The 23,093-nt window shown below is 46.8% G+C and overlaps 1 protein-coding gene across 5 annotated transcripts in view; it reads right to left on the reverse strand.

Moving 5' to 3' along the window:
• Positions 1–23,093, reverse strand: part of LOC118388042 (ras-specific guanine nucleotide-releasing factor RalGPS1) — a 319,864-nt gene that overhangs the window by 13,544 nt on the left and 283,227 nt on the right. For all 5 annotated transcript variants that reach the window (XM_052525026.1, XM_052525027.1, XM_052525028.1 and 2 more), the window contains one exon: positions 18,286–18,353. In XM_052525026.1, coding sequence (XP_052380986.1) covers positions 18,286–18,353 — 68 coding nt within the window. The remainder of the gene's footprint in view (positions 1–18,285; positions 18,354–23,093) is intronic.

The raw sequence follows: 23,093 nt of genomic DNA on the forward strand, positions 1-23,093 counted from the left end.
TACGGTGCAGTCGTCCTGTCCCCTTTGCAGAAAAGCATCCCCAAAGAATGTTTCCACCTCCATGCTTCACGGTTGGGATGGTGTTCTTGGGGTTGTACTCATCCTTCTTCCTCCAACCACGGCAAGTGGAGTTTTGACCAAAAAGCTCTCGCTCTCTCTCGATTTTTGTCTCATCAGATCACATGATCTTCTCTCATTCCTCCTCTGGATCATCCAGATGGTCATTGGCAAACTTCAGATGGGCCTGGACATGCGCTGGCTTGAGCAGGGGGGCCTTGCGTGCGCTGCAGGATTTTAATCCATGACGGCGTAGTGTGTTACTAATGGTTTTCTTTGAGACTGTGGTCCCAGCTCTCTTCAGGTCATTGGCCAGGTCCTTCTGTGTAGTTCTGGGCTGATCCCTCCCCTTCCTCATGATCATTGATGCCCCACGATGTGAGATCTGGCATGGAGCCCCAAACCGAGGGTGATTGACAGTCATCTTGAACTTCTTCCATTTTCTAATAATTACGCCAACAGTTGTTGCCTTCTCACCGAGCTGCTTGCCTATTGTCCTGTAGCCCATCCCAGCCTTGTGCAGGTCTACAATTTTATCCCTGATGTCCTTACACAGCTCTCTGGTCTTGGCCATTGTGGAGAAGTTGGAGTCTGTTTGATTGAGTGTGTAGACAGGTGTCTTTTATACAGGTAACAAGTTCAAACAGGTGCAGTTAATAAAGGTAATGAGTGGAGAACAGGAGGGCTTCTTAAAGAAAAACTAACAGGTCTATGAGAGCTAGATTTCTTACTGCTTGGTAGGTAATCAAATACTTATGTCATGCAATAAAATGCTAATTAATTACTTAAAAATCATACAATGTGATTTTCTGGATTTTTGTTTTAGATTCCGTCTCTCACAGTTGAAGTGTACCTATGATAAAAATTACAGACCTCTACATGCTTTGTAAGTATGAAAACCTGCAAAATCGGCAGTGTATCAAATACTTGTTCTCCCCACTGTAAGTGTCTCTGGCCAATCAGTCTGTCTGGAGGAGTAAAGAGGTCTAGACACAGGCTGTGATAGTGAAACCTTAATGGCCCGTGTTCATGTAGAGAAGGGTTCTGGGTTTACCATCACGCAGCTAGTCGAGGGCATCTCATCTCGCTACGTCTCCTACCGGTTCTAATGATGTTTTCATGGTAAATTTCATCTCGCTATGTCTCCTACTGGTTCTAATGACATTCCATGGTAAACAAACTGCAGCAACAAATGAGAGCCTTCCTGCTATCCCACGCTATGTTTGTCAATAAATACTTCCCGACCCACAGCTAAATGAGCTAAATGCTCTCCATGTGTGGCCCATTATATTTCCTTTTTAAAGGCTAACTGGTCTTGACTAAGTACCTGCAGCTGAACTTGGTATTAGGGCCAAATTAATAAACCCCAGCACAGTGTGATGCAGTCGGAACGAGTATGTGAATCAGGTACTGGTCTGAACGGGAGTGTGAATCAAGTACTGGTCAGAACGGGAGTGTGAATCAGGTACTGGTCCGAACGGGAGTGTGAATCAGGTACTGGTCCGAACGGGAGTGTGAATCAGGTACTGGTCCGAACGGGAGTGTGAATCAGGTACTGGTCCGAACGGGAGTGTGAATCAGGTACTGGTCCGAACGGGAGTGTGAATCAGGTACTGGTCTGAACGGGAGTGTGAATCAGGTACTGGTCTGAACGGGAGTGTGAATCAGGTACTGGTCTGAACGGGAGTGTGAATCAGGTACTGGTCCGAACGGGAGTGTGAATCAGGTACTGGTCCGAACGGGAGTGTGAATCAGGTACTGGTCCGAACGGGAGTGTGAATCAGGTACTGGTCGAACGGGAGTGTGAATCAGGTACTGGTCCAGGAGTGTGAATCAGGTACTGGTCTGAACGGGAGTGTGAATCAGGTACTGGTCAGAACGGGAGTGTGAATCAGGTACTGGTCCGAACGGGAGTGTGAATCAGGTACTGGTCTGAACGGGAGTGTGAATCAGGTACTGGTCTGAACGGGAGTGTGAATCAGGTACTGGTCTGAACGGGAGTGTGAATCAGGTACTGGTCTGAACGGGAGTGTGAATCAGGTACTGGTCTAAGCAATTCTTCATGAATGACGTAATATGGCAGGAGTCATTTCATCATTAAGTAGAATACTGTATACACTACTGAACACGTTACTGAACATGTGTATGACATGGTGATCCCTGATGGCTGCTCGGTCATTGTTGCACGGTAAAAAAATACTAAATACTGTGGGGGATGCTGTCAATTGGGTGTAATGGCGCCCGTTTGGCGGTTCTATAACACATCCCATCAAGGCATGTTGGAACACATGTTAACGTACCCCACTTAGCTAGTCTTTCATGTTGGAAGTCTGTTCCTGCAAATCGGTAGAACACATTCAAATCAGCCACCACACACACACACACACACACACACTATTCTCCTGCCATAGACAATACCGGTCTCCTGCTGGTCATATGGCCAACGTAAGACTTCAAGTAAAGGGTGTATGGCTACACAGAGATAACTGACCCATAATGAAGGGAGTGTCTCCCATTCTTCTCTGCAGATCCCCTCAAGCTCTGTCAGGTTGTTGGATGGGGAGCGTTGCTGCACAGCTATTTTCAGATCTCTCCAGAGATGTTCGATCGTGTTCAAGTCCGGGCTCTGGCTGGGCCACTCAAGGACATTCAGAGACTTGTCCCAAAGACACTCCTGCGTTGTCTTGGCTGTGTGCTTAGGGTGTTGTCCTGTTTGAAGGTGAACCTTCACCCCATTCTTAGATCCTGAGAGTTCTGGAGTAGGTTTTCATCAAGGATCTATCTGTACTTAGCTCTGTTCATCTTTGCCTCAATCCTGACTAGTCTCCCAGTCCCTGCCTCTGAAAAACATCCCCACAACATGATGCTTCGACCACCATGCTTCACAGTAGGGATGGTGCCAGGTTTCCCCCAGACGTGACGCTTGGCTTTCAGACCAAAGAGTTCAATCTTGGTTTAATCAGACCAGAGAATCTTGTTTCTCATGGACTGAGAGTAAGTTAGGTTTCATCAGACAGGAGAATCTTGTTTTTCAGGGTCAGAGTTCTTTTGGCAAACTCCAAGTGGGCTGTCATGTGCTTTTACTGAAGACTGGCTTCCGTCTGGTCTCTCCACCAATCAGGCCTTTATGGTAGAGTGCTGCAGAGTTGGGAGAACCTTCCAGAAGGAACCCCATCTCCACAGAGGAACTCTGGAGCTCTGTCAGAGTGACCATCAGGTTCTCTCCCTGACCAAGGCACTTTTCCCCCGATTGCTCAGTTTGGCCGGGTGGCCAGCTCTAGGAAGAGTCTTTGTGGTTCCAAACATCTTCCATTTAAGAATGATGGAGGTCAATGTGTTCTTGGGGACTGTAACGTTCTTTGTTTCATGGAAACATGGCTTACTCGAGACACGCTATCGGAGTCGGTACAGCCAGCTGGTTTCTTCACGCATCGAGCGTGGGGTGGTACGCCTTATGATTCACGAGACGTGGTGTGATCATAACAACATACAGGAACTCAAGTCCTTCTGTTCACCTGACTGAGAATTCCTCACAATCAAATGCTGACCGCATTATCTACCAAGAGAATTCTCTTCGATTATAATCACAGCCGCATATATTCCCCCCCAAGCAGACACATCGACGGCACTGAACGAACTGTATTTGACTCTATGCAAACTGGAAACCACATATCCTGAGGCTGCATTCATTGTAGCTGGGGATTTTAACAAGGCTAATCTGAAAACAAGACTCCCTAAATTCTATCAGCATATTGATAGTGCTACCAGGGCTGGTAAAACCCTGGATCATTGTTATTCTAACTTCCGCGACGCATATAAGGCCCTCCCCCGCCCTCCTTTTGGAAATGCTGAACACGACTCCATTTTGTTGCTCCCAGCCTATAGACAGAGACTAAAACAGGAAGCTCCCGCGCTCAGGTCTGTTCAACGCTGGTCCGACCAATCTGATTCCACCCTTCAAGATTGCTTCGATCACGTGGATTGGGATATGTTCCGCATTGCGTCAAACAACAACTTTGATGAATACGCTGATTCGGTGAGCGAGTTTATTAGCAAGTGCATCGGCGAAGTCGTACCCACAGCAACTATTAAAACATTCCCAAACCAGAAACCGTGGATTGATGGCAGCATTTGCGCGAAACTGAAAGCGCGAACCACTGTTTTTAACCAGGGCAAGGTGCCCGGAAACAAGTATTAAATACAAACAGTGTAGCTATTCCCTCCGCAAGGCAATCAAACAAGCTAAGCGTCAGTATAGAGAGAAAGTAGAGTCACAATTCAATGGCTCAGACACAAGAGGTATGTGGCAGGGTCTACCGTCAATCACGGATTACAAAAAGAAAACCAGCCCGTCGCGGACCCGGATGTCTTGCTCCCAGACAGACTAAACAACTTCTTTGCTCGCTTTGAGGACAATACAGTGCCACTGACACGACTCGCTACCAAAACCTGCGGACTCTCCTTCACTGCAGCCGACGTGAGTAAAACATTTAAACGTGTTAACCCTCGCAAGGCTGCAGACTCAGACGGCATCCCAGCCGCATCCTCAGACCAGCTGGCTGGTGTGTTTACGGACATATTCAATCAATCCTTATCCCAGTCTGCTGTTCCCACATGCCTCAAGAGGGCCACCTTCGTTCCCGTTCCCAAGAAAGCTACGGTAACTGGGCTAAACGACTATCGCCCCGTAGCACTCACTTCCGTCATCATGAAGTGCTTTGAGAGACTAGTCAAGGACCCTACCTGACACCCTAGACCCACTCCAATTTGCTTACCGCCTAAATAGGTCCACAGACGACGCAATCGCAACCACACTGCACACTGCCCTAACCCATCTGGACAAGAGGAATACCTATGTGAGAATGCTGTGATGATGAATACTCATCATCAAGCTCGAGACCCTGGGTCTCGACCCCGCCCTGTGCAACTGGGTACTGGACTTCCTGACAGGCCGCCCCCAGGTGGTGAGGGTAGGTAACAACATCTCCACCACGCTGATCCTCAACACTGGGGCCCCAGTGTTCTGAGCCCTCTCCTGTACTCCCTGTTCACCCACGACTGAGTGGCCATGCACGCGTCCATCTCAATCATCAAGTTTGCAGACGACACTACAGTGGTAGGCTTGATTACCAACAACGACGAGACGGCCTACAGGGAGGAGGTGAGGGTCCCCGGAGTGTGGTGTCAAGAAAATAACCTCACACTCAACGTCAACAAAACAAAGGAGATTATCGTGGACTTCTGGAAACAGCAGAGGGAGCAGCCCCCCTATACACATCGACAGGACAGTAGTGGAGAGGGTAGTAAGTTTTATGTTCCTCTGCGTACACATCACGGACAAACTGAACTGCTCCATTCAGACAGACAGCGTGGTGAAGAGGGCGCAGCAGCGCTTCTTCAACCTCAGGAGGCTGAAGAACTTGGCTTGTCACCTAAAACACTCACAAACTGTTACAAATGCACAATCGAGAGCATCCTGTCGGGCTGTATCACCGCTTCGTACGGCAACTGCTCCGCCCACAAGCGTAAGGCTCTCCAGAGGGTAGTGAGGTCTGCACAACGCATCACTGGGGGCAAACTACCTGCCCTCCAGGACACCTACATCACCCGATGTCACAGGAAGGCCATAAAGATCATCAAGGACAACAACCGCCCGAGCCACTGCCTGTTCATCCCGCTATCATCCAGAAGGCGAGGTCAGTACAGGTGCATCAAAGCTGGGACCGAGAGACTGAAAAACACCTTCTATCTCAAGGCCATCAGACTGTTAAAACAGCCATCACTAACATTGAGTGGCTGCTGCCAACACACTGACTCAACTCCAGCCACTTTAAATATGGAACAATTGATGTAAAAATGTATCACTAGCCACTTTAAACAATGCCACTTAATATAGTGTTTACATACCCTACATTACTCATCTCATATGTATATACTGTACCCTATACCATCTACTGCATCTTGATGTAATAAATGTATCACTAGCCACTTTAAACAATGCCACTTAATATTATGTTTACATACAGTATATACATATGAGATGAGTAATGTAGGGTATCTTGCCATCTTGATGTAATACATATATCACTAGCCACTTTAAACAATGACACTTTTATGTTTACATACACTACATTACTCATCTCATATGTATATACTGAACCCTATACCATCTACTGCATCTTGCCATCTTTATGTAATACATGTATCACTAGCCACTTTAAACAATGACACTTTTATGTTTACATACCCTACATTACTCATCTTATATGTATATACTGTACTCGATACCATCTACTGCATCTTGCCTATGCCGTTCTGTACCATCACTCATTCATATATTTTTATGTACATATTCTTCATCCCTTTACACTTGTGTGTATAAGGTAGTTGTTGTGGAATTGTTAGGTTAGATTACTCGTTGGTTATTACTGCATTGTCGGAACTAGAAGCCCAAGCATTTCGCTAAACTCGTATTAACATCTGCTAACCATGTGTATGTGACAAATAAAATGTTGTCATTTGATTTGACTTTAAATACTGCAGACATGTTTTGGTACCCTTCCCCAGATCCGTGCCTCGAACAAACCTGTCTCGGAGGTCTACGGACAATTCCTTTCACCCCATGGCTTGGTTTTGCTCTGACATGCACTGTCAATGGTGGGACCTATAGACACGACTGTGGGACCTTACAGGTGTGTGCCTTTCCAAATCATGTCCAATCAATTGAATTTACCACAGGTGGACTCCAATCAAGTTGGAGAAACATCTCAAGTATGATCAATGTAGACAGGATGCACCTGAGCTCAATTTCCAGTCTCATAGCAAAGAGTCTGAATACTTATGTAAATAAGGTATTTCTGCTTTTTATTTTGAATACATTTGCAAAAATCTCTAAAAACCTGTTTTCACTGTCATTATGGGGTATTGTGTTAAGAGTGCTGAGGCTAAAATAAAATAAAATAAAATGAATCCATTTTAGAATAAGGCTGAAATGTAACAAACTGTGAAAAAAGTCAAGGCAACCTTTGAGAAATTATATGAAACCAGGGACACCAGGTCGAAGCAAAGATTCACTTGTAGAAGTAGCTGCCTACGGTACATAAAGGACAATAAATCCAGATTCCACATCATGGAGCAATCTACTTCCTACAACTGCCCAAATTAAGACTTGAAGAGCTGCTTCTGTGTGGGCAGCGCTCAGTCTAACAAGTTATCCTGAAGGCATGCCTTGCCACGTGTACCCGGCTCAGTCTTCAACTCGTAAACTCTACTGTGGCCGCATGGGGACCGTAGTCGGTCTGGACGGTCAGCTGGTTTTAGGCAGACCCAAGGGGACTATGTGGACTTCCCGTGTCTCTCATACGTTTTCCTCTTGTGGTGGAGGCTAACTGGCTGTAGCATCGTGTTAATGAGAGGCATGTGCTTAGGCCTTGGCTGAGTCTCTCGTCTCCAAATACGTCCGGTGTCTGTCTGTTATTCGAGAACGTTCTCTGGAAACACAGCTTCAGTAGAAGTCACAATGAGGGCCAGTTAGTGGACTGTTCAACATAATACACTGTGTGAGGGCCAGTTAGTGGACTGTTCAACATAATACACTGTGTGAGGGCCAGTTAGTGGACTGTTCAACATAATACACTGTGTGAGGGACAGTTAGATGGAGGGTTCAACATAATACACTGTGTGAGGGCCAGTTAGTGGACTGTTCAACATAATACACTGTGTGAGGGCCAGTTAGATGGAGGGTTCAACATAATACACTGTGTGAGGGCCAGTTTGGTATATTCAAAGCATGTGTGTATGCTCATGTTTTAGGGGTATTTGTACAAGTCTCTGTGTGTGTACAGTGTCTGTCTGTCTGTCTGTCTGTCTGTCTGTCTGTCTGTCTGTCTGTCTGTCTGTCTGTCTGTCTGTCTGCCTGCCTGCCTGTCTGTCTGTCTGTCTGTCTGTCTGTCTGTCTGTCTGTCTGTCTGTCTGTCTGTCTGTCTGTCTGTCTGTCTGTCTGTCTGTCTGTCTGTCTGTCTGTCTGTCTGTGTCTGTCTGTCTGTCTGTCTGTCTGTCTGTCTGTCTGTCTGTCTGTCTGTCTGTCTGTCTGTCTGTCTGTGTGTCTGTGTGTCTGTGTGTGTACAGTTGTTGCTGATAGGAAAATGTGATGTTCTGTGGGTTTCATGCCATGTAACAGTTGGCATACGTTATATAAATTAAGCTAGTTTTAAACCATTTCAAGAATGTGTGCTGTATGTTATTTTGGATAAACACGAGATACTTTGTCCAATGTGAGTATATGTTTTAGAGCCTGTGAGTGTGTGTGTGCGTGCAGTGGTGTCTTCTGGATTCTGTCATGTTGTTTTGCCCTTGTTCTGTACGGAGCGATTGAGTAACGCTATACCTCATCCCATTGGTTCTGGGCGTGCAGGGCTTGTATGCTGTTGGTGTAATGGGTTTGCAGACAAAATGGAGACCTGGCCCAAGAACCAGAGACTTTCTTTATTACATCTTATGTTATCCCTAACTAAATCAGGGGACAGACGGAGGATACATCCCTAGTCCATGCGATGGCTAGTATTACCACCATCATGAAATTATCATTTAGGCTCCTTCTGATGTCACCTAGTGGCTTCCTCGATGGGGAACCCCCCAAAGCCTTGCTCGATGGGGAACCCCCCAAAGCCTTGCTCGATGGGGAACCCCCCAAAGCCTTGCTCGATGGGGAACCCCCCAAAGCCTTGCTCGATGGGGAACCCCCCAAAGCCTTGCTCGATGGGGAACCCCCCAAAGCCTTGCTCGATGGGGAACCCCCCAAAGCCTTGCTCGATGGGGAACCCCCCAAAGCCTTGCTCGATGGGGAACCCCCCAAAGCCTTGCTCGATGGGGAACCCCCCAAAGCCTTGCTCGATGGGGAACCCCCCAAAGCCTTGCTCGATGGGGAACCCCCCAAAGCCTTCCTCGATGGGGAACCCCCCAAAGCCTTCCTCGATGGGGAACCCCCCCAAAGCCTTCCTCGATGGGGAACCACCCAAGCCTTCCTCGATGGGAAACCCCCAAGCCTTCCTCGATGGGAAACCCCCAAGCCTTCCTCGATGGAAACCCCCAAGCCTTCCTCGATGGGAACCCCCCCAAGCCTTCCTCGATGGGAAACCCCCCAAGCCTTCCTCGATGGGAAACCCCCCAAGCCTTCCTCGATGGGAAACCCCCCAAGCCTTCCTCGATGGGAAACCCCCCAAGCCTTCCTCGATGGGGAACCCCCCAAGCCTTCCTCGATGGGGAACCCCCAAGCCCTCGATGGGGAACCCCCCCAAGCTTTGCTCGATGGGGAACCCCACCCCCCCAAAGTCTTGCTCCATGGGGAACCCCCCAAGCCTTTCTCGATGGGGAACCCCCCCAAGCCTTCCTCGATGGGAGACCCCCCAAGCCTTCCTCGATGAGAAACCCCCCAAGCCTTTCTCCATGGGGAACCCCCCCCAAGCCTTGCTCCATGGGGAACCCCCCCCTTTCCTTGATGGAGAACCCCCAAACTTGCTGGATGGGGACCCCCCCCCCTAGATGGGAAACCCCTAACCTTCCTCGATGGGAAACCCCCCTTTTAGATGGGCCTTCCTCGATGGGGACCCACCCCACCCCCAAAGCCTTGCTCGATGGGGAAACCCCCCCAAAACTTTCCTTGATGGAGAACCCCCCCAAACTTTCCTCGATGGAAAACCCCCCCCCTAACCTTCCTAGATGGGAAACCCCAACCTTCCTCGATGGGAAACCCCTAACCTTCCTAGATGGGAAACCCCTAACCTTCCTAGATGGGAAACCCCTAACCTTCCTATGGGAAACCCCTAACCTTCCCTAACCTTCCTAGATGGGAAACCCCTAACCTTCCTAGATGGGAAACCCCTAACCTTCCTAGATGGGAAACCCCTAACCTTCCTCGATGGGAAACCCATAACCTTCCTAGATGGGAAACCCCTAACCTTCCTAGATGGGAAACCCATAACCTTCCTAGATGGGAAACCCCTAACCTTCCTAGATGGGAAACCCCTAACCTTCCTAGATGGGAAACCCCTAACCTTCCTAGATGGGAAACCCCTAACCTTCCTAGATGGGAAACCCCTAACCTTCCTAGATGGGAAACCCCTAACCTTCCTCGATGGGAAACCCCTAACCTTCCTAGATGGGAAACCCCTAACCTTCCTAGATGGGAAACCCCTAACCTTCCTAGATGGGAAACCCCTAACCTTCCTAGATGGGAAACCCCTAACCTTCCTAGATGGGAAACCCCTAACCTTCCTAGATGGGAAACCCCTAACCTTCCTAGATGGGAAACCCCTAACCTTCCTCGATGGGAAACCCCTAACCTTCCTAGATGGGAAACCCCTAATCTTCCTCGATGGGAAACCCCTAACCTTCCTCGATGGGAAACCCCTAATCTTCCTAGATGGGGCACGGCCACTTGATCTGTGATTATCTCTTTTCACGTTGTCTGTCAGGTATGTTTTCCAGTCCCTTTGGCAATTCATTAATTTCCCCTTTTTGAACATCGATATCACAAAACGATTCCAGTAATCTGTAAAAGGTGTCAACATCAGGGGAAAGGTCTTAGGTAACAAACGCTCTCCAAGTCTTCCTGCGTTTTGCATGCTCAACAACATACTGTGCATAATGTCCGGATTTTTTTGCAATGGCAAGATTGTTAACATTACGATGTATTTTTGTGGCACAGTGTTTCTTTTCACTCATGTTACAGAGTCTGTTCAGTGAACCATGCGTATGTGATAATGACTAACCTTGCCTGAAACCTGAAGGCTTGCATTAGCTTCCTCAAATGAATAGGCTTTGAGTTCAGTGTGCTACCACAGTCTTTACAGTCCTGTTTTTAGAAACAACAGCATTGGTTGCTCCTACTTGTCTGTGTCGATGTGGTAATCAAGCTATAAATCTGAATACCCTGCACATTTCTTTCTGGCCTTGTAATGAAAAGAAAATGTGTTAGAAAAAGAAAGAGGGAGAGAAAACAGAAGTTGCATGTTACCGTGGCAACCCTGATAAATACAGTCCCCATAACGTGGTCCCTGATCGCTGAGATTAGACCACTGGAACATGGAGAAAAAAATATAGCCTTTTGTTACATTCCTGGGGTCTGGTCGCTGAGTGACACTGCTATTAGACTACTTTTAGCTGCTTCCTTAATGAGCGCAGAAGGAAATGTCTCACCATTGGCTGTCCCCGTCCGGTTTCATTGTGTGAGAGTGAGCGCAAATAAAAAGTAACGCTAAAACTCAAAAATAAAACGGAATTCTTTGGAATTAACCGACTGTGTTTTACACACCGGCTACTTCTATAGCACGCGTACAGCCTCAGTATGCTTACATACCAAATGTTCTCTGAATCCTATCTGAATCCTATCTCCATCAGTTGATATAAATATAAAACGTAGTAAAAGTTCCCACATAAAACACTTTAGACAATCCCTTTTACTTTTGTTTGTATTAAATGCATGCTATACCATACTTATTCCTACCCATAATGCATTGTCCCTATTCCTTTAGCCCTCTTTTTTCTCTTTGGGAAGTCTGTCAGGTTGGTAAGGGCCCATTATCCCAGGACAGATTGTAGTCCTGGTAAGGGCCCATTGTCCCAGGACAGATTGTAGTCCTGGTAAGGGCCCATTGTCCCAGGACAGATTGTAGTCCTGGTAAGGGCCCATTGTCCCAGGACAGATTGTAGTCCTGGTAAGGGCCCATTGTCCCAGGACAGATTGTAGTCCTGGTAAGGGCCCATTGTCCCAGGACAGATTGTAGTCCTGGTAAGGGCCCATTGTCCCAGGACAGATTGTAGTCCTGGTAAGGGCCCATTGTCCCAGGACAGATTGTAGTCCTGGTAAGGGCCCATTGTCCCAGGACAGACTGTAGTCCTGGTAAGGGCCCATTATCCCAGGACAGAATGTAGTCCTTATAGACTCACCTGTTTCAATATAGCTTGTCTACACCCCCCCCATACAGATTCGCTACACCCCTACACCCCCCCCCCTTATACCCCCACCATATACCCCCTTACACACAAAACTTTTCACCCTTTCAGATTCTCTATTTTTGCGTATTTCTGACACTGAATATTGTCAGATCTTCAACCAAAACATAATATTAGAAAGGAAACCTGAGTGAACAAATAACACAAAATGTTGACAATTAAATAAATGATTAAAGTAACAAAGTTATGCAACACCCAAAAAAGTAAATTGCCTCCCTTACACTCAATAACTGGTTGTGCCATTTGTAGCTGCAACGACCGCAACTAAACGCTTCCTGCAGTTGTTGATCTGTCTCTCACAATCATGAATTCTGCTCAGAATCAGAGAATCAGAGAATTCTAAAGGAGAATGTCAAGCTATCCATCCGTGAGCTGAAGAGCAGCTGGGTCATGCAGCAAGACAATGATCCAGAACACACTAATCACATCAAATCAAGCTTCATTTATACAGCACATTTCAGACACGGACTGCAACACAATGTGCTTCACAGGAAAAAATAAACCAAAATAAAAACTGAAATATTTAATACAGAATAAACATAAAAGATCTCTTAAAAATGTCCACAGTTTTGTCCCCCCTCAGGTTCTCTGGCAGGCTATTCCAGAGGCTGGGGTCATAGTAACTAAAGGATGCTTCTCAATGCTTCTTGGTCTTAGGCTTTGGGATAGTTAAAAGGCCAGCACCAGAGGACCTGAGGAATCTACTGGGTACATAACTTAAAAGGATGTCTGCAGTATTGGGGTGCACAATCGTGGGTTGATTTAAAAACCAATAGAAGAATCTTAAAATCAGCCTGAGAGAGAAACGTCCACACCTTGGCAATGTTCCTCAGGTGGTAAAAAGCTATTCACACATTCCACATGTGTGATTCGAAATTGAGTTAAGAATCTAAAATAACAGCTAGGTTTTATTTTTATTGCCCGTGAATTAAAATGTGAGGCCTAATTCTCTCTCTGTGCTTTGGCTCCAACAATAAGTACCTCAGTCTTGTCTTGATTTAGCTGGAGGAAGTTGTGAGCCATCCAAGTATTTAAAATCACTAATACAGTCAAATAATTTTTCCGTGGAGCTAAAATTCTCTGCTGACACAGAAATGTAAAGTTGTGTATCGTCTGCGTAGCAGTGAAAATCGATGCTGTGCTTTCTAATAACGCTGTCAAGGGGGTAACGTATATACACACGGAACAGTACCGGACCCAAAACGGAACCTTGTGGAACGCTATATGTGATATGTATTTTCTCTGAGTTATGTTCACCAAGAGTGACAGAAAAACAACCACTTACGACCGGTTAAATAGATCCTAGTCTACATCAGAATGCCTGAAAAATAAAGTTCTGGAACGGCCTAGTCAAAGTCCAGACCTAAACCCGATTGAGATGTTGTGGCAGGACCTGCAATCAGCAGTTCATGGTCAAAAACCCACAAATGTTTCTGAGTTAAAGCAGTTCTGCATGAAAGAGGGGGCCAAAATTCCTCCACAGCGACGTGAGCGACTGATCAACAACTACAGGAAGCGTTTGGTTGGAGTCATTGCAGCTAAAAGCAGAACAGAACACCCAGTTATAGAGTGAAAGGGGGTATTGATTATTGCATAACTTTGCTTATTAAATAAATGAAATAATACGGCACTGTCCACACACACACACACACACACACACACACACACACACACACACACACACACACACACACACACACACACACACACACACACACACACACACACACACACACTTCATAACAGAAGGAAGCAGTCAATGTTGCCATTGTTTAGCCTATGCGCAATCACTGTCTACTCCCTGTGAATGAAGAGTCATCACACGCACACTCCCCCTGCAACCTTCTTTTTTTTCACCATTCCGTGGAACTCTCTATTCCCCCAACCCACATCCATCTGGAGCAATTCCAAACCCATTACATCACCCTTAATACTCTCCTGGTCAACAGACAGAGGAAAGTAAAGGGAGGTCAAGAAATCAAGGAAAGGAACCATTCCCTGTAACATCTGTCCACATGGAGCATTTCAAAATATTTAAAAAATCACTGCTTATTTAGTCTGCTGCCCTTGACGTGGATTAAACTCAGATAGCATGCGGGATAATTGTTGTAACACCCTGACTCTATAGATGACCTCAGAGTACAGTGGGAAAGACAAGAGAGGGGCGGAGAAGCCAAGTGAAAGAGAGACGAGGTTGTACAAGAAAGAGTGAAAAGAGAAAGAGAGGAAGACTGACGTCTAAGCCAACCTGAATGGGTCGGTGTGGAGGTGTGGGGGGGCTGCTTGTGTTGCTTCAGCCCACTCTGGAACAACCAGGCCAGTGCTGCGCTTGTTTCCCCCTCTCCCCCCAATCCAAATGGAATGACTCAACCTGGGCTGGCCCTCGCCGGCCCTCCTGGGCCCTGCAAATAACTCAATCCTGAGAGGTTTGCCGGGATTGGTAGCCAGTGATCTCATTCTGCCACGGCGTAAACACACAGGTGGGGCCAAGCTGAAAGCCTCGTTGCATGCTGGGACAGGGTATCGCCCCCCCCCAACTCACAGTTTGAGGGTCATTGAGTTTGATCAGTGATTAACCTTGCACTTTTTTTTCCATTTCTCTTTCAAGGCATTCTTCCCGAAAGGTTGGCTAGAAGGAATGGAACGTGAGAGGTTGGATAGAAGGAAAGAGAGGTGAGAGGTTGGCCAGAACGAAAGGGAGGTGAGAGGTTGGCTAGAACGAAAGGCTAGAAGGATAGGGACGTGAGTGGTTGGCTAGAAGGAAAGGGACGTGAGTGGTTGGCCAGAAGGAAAGGGACGTGAGTGGTTGGCTAGAAGGAAAGGGACGTGAGTGGTTGGCTAGAAGGAAAGGGATGTGAGTGGTTGGCTAGAAGGAAAGGGACGTGAGTGGTTGGCTAGAAGGAAAGGGACGTGAGTGGTTGGCTAGAAGGAAAGGGACGTGAGTGGTTGGCCAGAAGGAAAGGGACGTGAGTGGTTGGCTAGAAGGAAAGGGACGTGAGTGGTTGGCTAGAAGGAAAGGGACGTGAGTGGTTGGCTAGAACGAAAGGCTAGAAGGATAGGGACGTGAGTGGTTGGCCAGAAGGAAATGGACGTGAGTGGTTGGCTAGAAGGAAAGGGAGGTGACATGGTTGGCTCAAAATAAAAAAGGGGTGATTTGGTTGGCTAGAAGGAAAGGGACGTGAGTGGTTGGCTAGAAGGAAAGGGACGTGAGTGGTTGGCTAGAAGGAAAGGGAGGAGAGGTTGGCTAGAAGGAAAGGGACGTGAGTGGTTGGCTAGAAGGAAAGGGACGTGAGAGGTTGGCTCCTGGGCCCTGCAAATAACTCAATCCTGAGAAGGATAGGGACGTGAGTGGTTGGCTAGAAGGAAAGGGAGGTGAGAGGTTGGCGAGAAGGATAGGGACGTGAGTGGTTGGCTAGAAGGAAAGGGACGTGAGTGGTTGGCTAGAAGGAAAGGGACGTGAGAGGTTGGCTAGAAGGATAGGGACGTGAGTGGTTGGCTAGAAGGAAAGGGACTTGAGTGGTTGGCTAGAAGGAAAGGGACGTGAGAGGTTGGCTAGAAGGAAAGGGAGGTGAGTGGTTGGCCAGAAGGAAAGGGACGTGAGAGGTTGGCGAGAAGGAAGGATAGGGACGTGAGTGGTTGGCTAGAAGGAAAGGGAGGTGAGAGGTTGGCCAGAAGGAAAGGGAAGGAAAGGGACGTGAGTGGTTGGCTAGAAGAAGGAAAGGGGACGTGAGTGGTTGGCTAGAAGGAAAGGGACGTGAGTGGTTGGCTAGAAGGAAAGGGACGTGAGTGGTTGGCTAGAAGGAAAGGGACGTGAGTGGTTGGCTAGAAGGAAAGGGACGTGAGTGGTTGGCTAGAAGGAAAGGGACGTGAGTGGTTGGCTAGAAGGAAAACGTGAGTGGTTGGCTAGAAGGAAAGGGACGTGAGTGGTTGGCTAGAAGGAAAGGGACGTGAGTGGTTGGCTAGAAGGAAAGGGACGTGAGTGGTTGGCTAGAAGGAAAGGGACGTGAGTGGTTGGCTAGAAGGAAAGGGACGTGAGTGGTTGGCTAGAAGGAAAGGGACGTGAATGGTTGGCTAGAAGGAAAGGAGAAGGATAGGGACGTGAGTGGTTGGCTAGAAGGAAAGGGAGGTGAGTGGTTGGCTAGAAGGAAAGGGACGTGAGTGGTTGGCTAGAAGGAAAGGGACGTGAGTGGTTGGCTAGAAGGAAAAGGAAGGTTGGCTAGAAGGAAAGGGACGTGAGTGGTTGGCTAGAAGGAAAGGGTGGTTGGCGTGAGTGGTTGGCTAGAAGGAAAGGGACGTGAGAGGTTGGCTAGAAGGAAAGGGACGTGAGTGGTTGGCTAGAAGGAAAGGGACGTGAGTGGTTGGCTAGAAGGAAAGGGACGTGAGTGGTTGGCTAGAAGGAAAGGGACGTGAGTGGTTGGCTAGAAGGAAAGGGACGTGAGTGGTTGGCTAGAAGGAAAGGGACGTGAGTGGTTGGCTAGAAGGAAAGGGACGTGAGTGGTTGGCTAGAAGGAAAGGGACGTGAGTGGTTGGCTAGAAGGAAAGGGACGTGAGAGGTTGGCTAGAAGGAAAGGGACGTGAGTGGTTGGCTAGAAGGAAAGGGACGTGAGTGGTTGGCTAGAAGGAAAGGGACGTGAGTGGTTGGCTAGAAGGAAAGGGACGTGAGTGGTTGGCTAGAAGGAAAGGGACGTGAGTGGTTGGCTAGAAGGAAAGGGACGTGAGTGGTTGGCTAGAAGGAAAGGGTGAGTGGTTGGCTAGAAGGAAAGGGACGTGAGAGTGGTTGGCTAGAAGGAAAGGGACGTGAGTGGTTGGCTAGAAGGAAAGGGACGTGAGTGGTTGGCTAGAAGGAAAGGGACGTGAGTGGTTGGCTAGAAGGAAAGGGACGTGAGTGGTTGGCCAGAAGGAAAGGGACGTGAGTGGTTGGCTAGAAGGAAAGGGACGTGAGTGGTTGGCTAGAAGGAAAGGGACGTGAGTGGTTGGCCAGAAGGAAAGGGACGGAGTGGTTGGCTAGAAGGAAAGGGACGTGAGTGGTTGGCTAGAAGGAAAGGGACGAGTGGTTGGCTAGAAGGAAAGGGACGGGAGTGGTTGGCTAGAAGGAAAGGGTGGTTGGCTAGAAGGAAAGGGGGACGTAGAGAAAGGGCGTGAGTGGTTGGCTAGAAGGAAAGGGACGTGAGTGGTTGGCTAGAAGGAAAGGGACGTGAGTGGTTGGCTAGAAGGAAAGGGACGTGAGTGGTTGGCTAGAAGGAAAGGGACGTGAGTGGTTGGCTAGAAGGAAAGGGACGTGAGTGGTTGGCTAGAAGGAAAACGTGAGTGGTTGGCTAGAAGGAAAGGGAGTGGTTGGCTAGAAGGAAAGGGACGTGAGAGGTTGGCCAGAGAGGTTGGCTGGCAGAAGGAAAGGGACGTGAGTGGTTGGCTAGAAGGAAAGGGACGTGAGTGGTTGGCTAGAAGGAAAGGGACGTGAGTGGTTGGCTAGAAGGAAAGGGACGTGAGTGGTTGGCTAGAAGGAAAGGGACGTGAGTGGTTGGCTAGAAGGAAAGGGAGGTGAGTGGTTGGCTAGAAGGAAAGGGAGTGGTTGGCGTGAGTGGTTGGCTAGAAGGAAAGGGATGTGAGAGGTTGGCTAGAAGGAAAGGGACATGAGAGGTTGGCTAGAAGGAAATGGACGTGAGTGGTTGGCTAAGAAGGAAAGGGAGGTGAGTGGTTGGCTAAGAAGGAAAGGGACGTGAGTGGTTGGCTAGAAGGAAAGGGACGTGAGTGGTTGGCTAGAAGGAAATGGACGTGAGTGGTTGGCTAAGAAGGAAAGGGAGGTGAGAAGTTGGCTAGAAGGAAAGGGAGGTGAGAGGTTGGCTAGAAGGAAAGGGACGTGAGTGGTTGGCCAGAAGGAAAGGGACGTGAGTGGTTGGCGAGAAGGAAAGGGACGTGAGAGGTTGGCTAGAAGGAAAGTGACGTGAGTGGTTGGCTAGAAGGAAAGGGACATGAGTGGTTGGCTAGAAGGAAAGGGAGGTGAGTGGTTGGCTAGAAGGAAAGGGACGTGAGTGGTTGGCTAAGAAGGAAAGGGAGGTGAGTGGTTGGCTAAGAAGGAAAGGGAGGTGAGTGGTTGGCTAAGAAGGAAAGGGAGGTGAGTGGTTGGCTAAGAAGGAAAGGGAGGTGCGTACAAGGCTCTGAAACCCAATAGTATTTAAACGGAGGACACACAAACACAGATACACACACGGGTCTTACCTGCTAGGTCTTCCTTGGATGAGGCCATGCGCGGGGAGCCGTGCATAGGTTCGATCTTCAGAGAAAGCCTGCAACAACACAACCATCTGGTCAGCAACCGGAGGACACTCACAATTCATATACCTCAAATCCACTGCTTGAGTCACTCACCATAGCTTGTGATGTCATAGCTTTTTGAATGAGCCCTATTGATAAGCCCATAGCAATGGACAACAATGTCTCCTTTTTTAGTAGGAGTATCGATTTAATGTGTGTGACAGAAATCCTTGCCAGGGGGAAATGGATGATCTAAAAGTCAAAGCAAAGCCTGTGTTTTATTCTACTAAACAAGTCTGAGAACAAATGAAATGTTTGCAGTTTGCTATAAGAAAACCAACAAAAAAAGCAAGTGTGGTCTCTGCCAGAAGAAAACCCTCTTTGTCACATGTGAAGCCAGTAACTGGAACGGGACACTTCAATTAAATGTTTTGATCAAGTGACCTCAACAAAAAAAAGGTTGATCCTATCACTTCTGGAAATGTATTTATATATACACAACGCACAGAGGGTCCTTAATCTTCATTACCACCAACATATTCTACATACATGAAATACTAACTGGGGTCATTTTGAAAAATAAACTATGTTGAGAAAAAAACAACGATCATAGAAGAATATAAACTTGATTCTTATCAAAACGTCATGAGATATATAAATAAAAAATATTGATTTTAGCAAAAGTATTGTTAATTAGCATATACTGTAAAACAAATGTTTACTTTAATGTGCAGAAAGTACAATCCACATTTACCATCATTTGAATGTAGTATCATTTTAGTTTTCAGAATTTTGAAGTAAATACTAATTTGGTCATATTTCCAGCAACATTTGAAATACACAAAAAGTGATTGAATGCATTGATCCTGGGAGACAATGACCAAAAATATGACTTAGTTTTCTTTATTTACTTAACCCACTAGTGAAAAAATGTGATTGTTAGGTTACTATTGGTAGGTTAGATTACTTGTTAGATATTACTGCATGGTCGGGAACTAGAAGCACAAGCATTTCGCTACACTCGCATCTGCTAACCATGGGTATGTGACAACATTTGATTTGATTGGTCTATAGCAGGATGGCTCAAAAATCCTGCCCAAATAATCCTCAAAGTCACTTTAAACCAAATGTTATAGCAACACAAATACCACAAGTTGCACATTATTGGAGGACATTATAGGAAACCTGGTATTTACAGTGGGGAGAACAAGTATTTGATACACTGCCGATTTTGCAGGTTTTCCTACTTACAAAGCATGTAGAGGTCTGTAATTTTTATCATAGGTACACATCAACTGTGAGAGATGGAATCTAAAACCAAAATCCAGAAAATCACATTGTATCATATATTGTATGATTGTATGATGGTAGAACTAAACACTCCCTCACAGGGGTAAATGGTTGAACTAAACGCTCCCTAACAGGGGTAAATGGTAGAACTAAACTCTCCCTCACAGGGGTATATGGTAGAACTAAACGCTCCCTCACAGGGGTAAATGGTAGAACTAAATGCTCCCTCACAGGGGTATATGGTAGAACTAAATGCTCCCTCACAGGGGTATATGGTAGAACTAAATGTTCCCTCACAGGGGTAAATGGTAGAACTAAACGCTCCCTCACAGGGGTAAATGGTCAAACTAAACTCTCCCTCACAGGGGTAAATGGTAGAACTAAATGTTCCCTCCCAGGGGTAAATGGCAGAACTAAACGCTCCCTCACAGGGGTAAATGGCAGAACTAAAATCACATGTCAAGGTAATTCAATGAAGATCGTAAGGCAAACAAAGCATAAACACTTTGATAGGAAGGCCTGAGGGGCACAACCCAGGCACAACAGATGTCTGTCGGACAGAAGATAGACTGACTGTCCATCTGGATACGTCGTGGGTATAAATAACAACCTGTGTGGCTAACCCGTGGTTGAGTGCTGACACCACAGGCTCTTCTGTTACAACGCACCGACCCGAGCCAAAGGGTGCACCGGAAACTAAATTCAGAGCTTTCCACCGCATAACTGACGTTTACAGCTCTACTAGGTTATCACTACTGTCCTCATTGTCATTGGATCAAAAAGGCATTATTTTGAGTTGGTTTCTGTCAACCTGGAATGGTGTTGATATCGATAAGGTCCAGAAATACAGATAAATCACTTGTTAGTGCAGATTAATTCCTGGTTAGGTACATTTCAGTGAAGAACTAGAGAAACTCGGGTACAAATCAGGAAGTTTTCAATAAGTGAGAAAAAGCAGCTCTTATAAAGGAACAATCTGAGGTTGTTACATACATTTTTTGGGGGGTGGGTCTTATAAATTAAAATGATACAGTACGTACCCATTGGTTTGGGGCGGCAGGGTAGCCTAGTGGTTAGTGTTGGACTAGTAACCGGAAGGTTGCAAGTTCGAATCCCCGAGCTGACAAGGTACAAATCTGTCGTTCTGCCCCTGAACAGGCAGTTAAACCCACTGTTCCTAGGCCGTCATTGAAAATAAGAATTTGTTCTTTAACTGACTTGCCTAGTTAAATAAAGGTAAAAAAGTTAAATAAAAGAATATAACTTATGAGCTTAGTACTACAACTGTCGTACCCCATCAGAAGCCAAAATATACGCTTGTTCTGAAGTAAATGTAAGCAAACAACGTGTAGGGTCAAAACATGGGTAAAACTAACATGTTGATCTCAAGGATGATCAATCCTTGTATTCATACCTCTCTATTCATGAGAGTGGTGACATGTCTCCAGTCCCTCAGCTTTTAACCCGGAACAGGAACGAGGTAGGGGCTTTGTTATCGTTTCAAAGGCCGATTGACGCTTTACAAATCACACAAATATCAAAACTATCCATGCAGTTTCTCCTGGAGTGAACAGCACACATTTCTGACAACAAATGCATTTGTATATATTAAATAACACTCAAGCAAAGCATGCTGATAACAGACAGACTAACTGACAGTCAGTCAGTCTTTGTCTATCAGTTAGTCTAACTGACAGACAGACTAACTGACAGTCAGTCAGTCTTTGTCTATCAGTTAGTCTAACTGACAGACAGACTAAATAACAGACAAAGACTAAACTACTGTATTGTCAAGGTTTAACCCCCAAAAACTATTTTCAATAAGTATTTTGGGCTGCCTGAAGAACTCACTGGATGTAGTTTTGCCAAAAGCACATATTTACACGAACACACAGTAATGTAATTAAACACGTGCGTGTATTGCTGTAGAACCCAGCTCTTCTGGAAAATAAAATCATTTCAATCAGGTTGTTTTTTTTGAAAGTGGGTCATGACGAATAGTTGAAAGGAATTCTCCTTCATAAAACATGGCATTATAGTTAAATGCTCAAAGTTGTGACGAACAGCGCGTTAGGAAAATATTCAGGCCCTTTGACTTATTCCACATTTTGTTACGGTACAAAATTGTATTCTAAAATGGATTAAATTGCCCCCCCCCCCTCAATCTACACACAATTCCCCATAATGACCAAAGTAAAAACAGGTTTTGAGAAATGTTTGCAAATGTATTAAAAAATAAAATAAATAAAATATCACATTTTTGGACACACCATATTCAAGGGTACCTGCCCTGGGTACAGTCTGAATCAGACCACTAATCTGCCCTGGGTACAGTCTGAATCAGACCACTAATCTGCCCTGGGTACAGTCTGAATCAGACCACTGTAACCTGCCCTGGGTACAGTCTGAATCAGACCACTGTAACCTGCCCTGGGTACAGTCTGAATCAGACCACTGTAACCTGCCCTGGGTACAGTCTGAATCAGACCACTGTAACCTGCCCTGGGTACAGTCTGAATCAGACCACTGTAACCTGCCCTGGGTACAGTCTGAATCAGACCACTGTAACCTGCCCTGGGTACAGTCTGAATCAGACCACTGTAACCTGCCCTGGGTACAGTCTGAATCAGACCACTGTAACCTGCCCTGGGTACAGTCTGAATCAGACCACTGTAACCTGCCCTGGGTACAGTCTGAATCAGACCACTGTAACCTGCCCTGGGTACAGTCTGAATCAGACCACTGTAACCTGCCCTGGGTACAGTCTGAATCAGACCACTGTAACCTGCCCTGGGTACAGTCTGAATCAGACCACTGTAACCTGCCCTGGGTACAGTCTGAACCAGACCACTAATCTGCACTGGGTACAGTCTGAATCAGACCACTGTAACCTGCCCTGGGTACAGTCTGACCACTGTAACCTGCCCTGGGTACAGTCTGAATCAGACCACTGTAACCTGCCCTGGGTACAGTCTGAATCAAACCACTGTAACCTGCCCTGGGTACAGTCTGAACCAGACCACTAATCTGCACTGGGTACAGTCTGAATCAGACCACTGTAACCTGCCCTGGGTACAGTCTGAATCAGACCACTGTAACCTGCCCTGGGTACAGTCTGAATCAGACCACTGTAACCTGCCCTGGGTACAGTCTGAATCAGACCACTAATCTGCCCTGGGTACAGTCTGACCACTGTAACCTGCCCTGGGTACAGTCAATCAGACCACTGTAACCTGCCCTGGGTACAGTCTGACCACTGTAACCTGCCCTGGGTACAGTCTGACCACTGTAACCTGCCCTGGGTACAGTCTGAATCAGACCACTGTAACCTGCCCTGGGTACAGTCTGAATCAGACCACTGTAACCTGCCCTGGGTACAGTCTGAATCAGACCACTGTAACTTGCCCTGGGTACAGTCTGAATCAGACCACTGTAACCTGCCCTGGGTACAGTCTGAATCAGACCACTGTAACCTGCCCTGG

The sequence above is a fragment of the Oncorhynchus keta genome, chromosome 9 (genome assembly GCF_023373465.1).
Source record: "Oncorhynchus keta strain PuntledgeMale-10-30-2019 chromosome 9, Oket_V2, whole genome shotgun sequence".
Classification (NCBI taxonomy): Eukaryota; Metazoa; Chordata; class Actinopteri; order Salmoniformes; family Salmonidae; genus Oncorhynchus; species Oncorhynchus keta.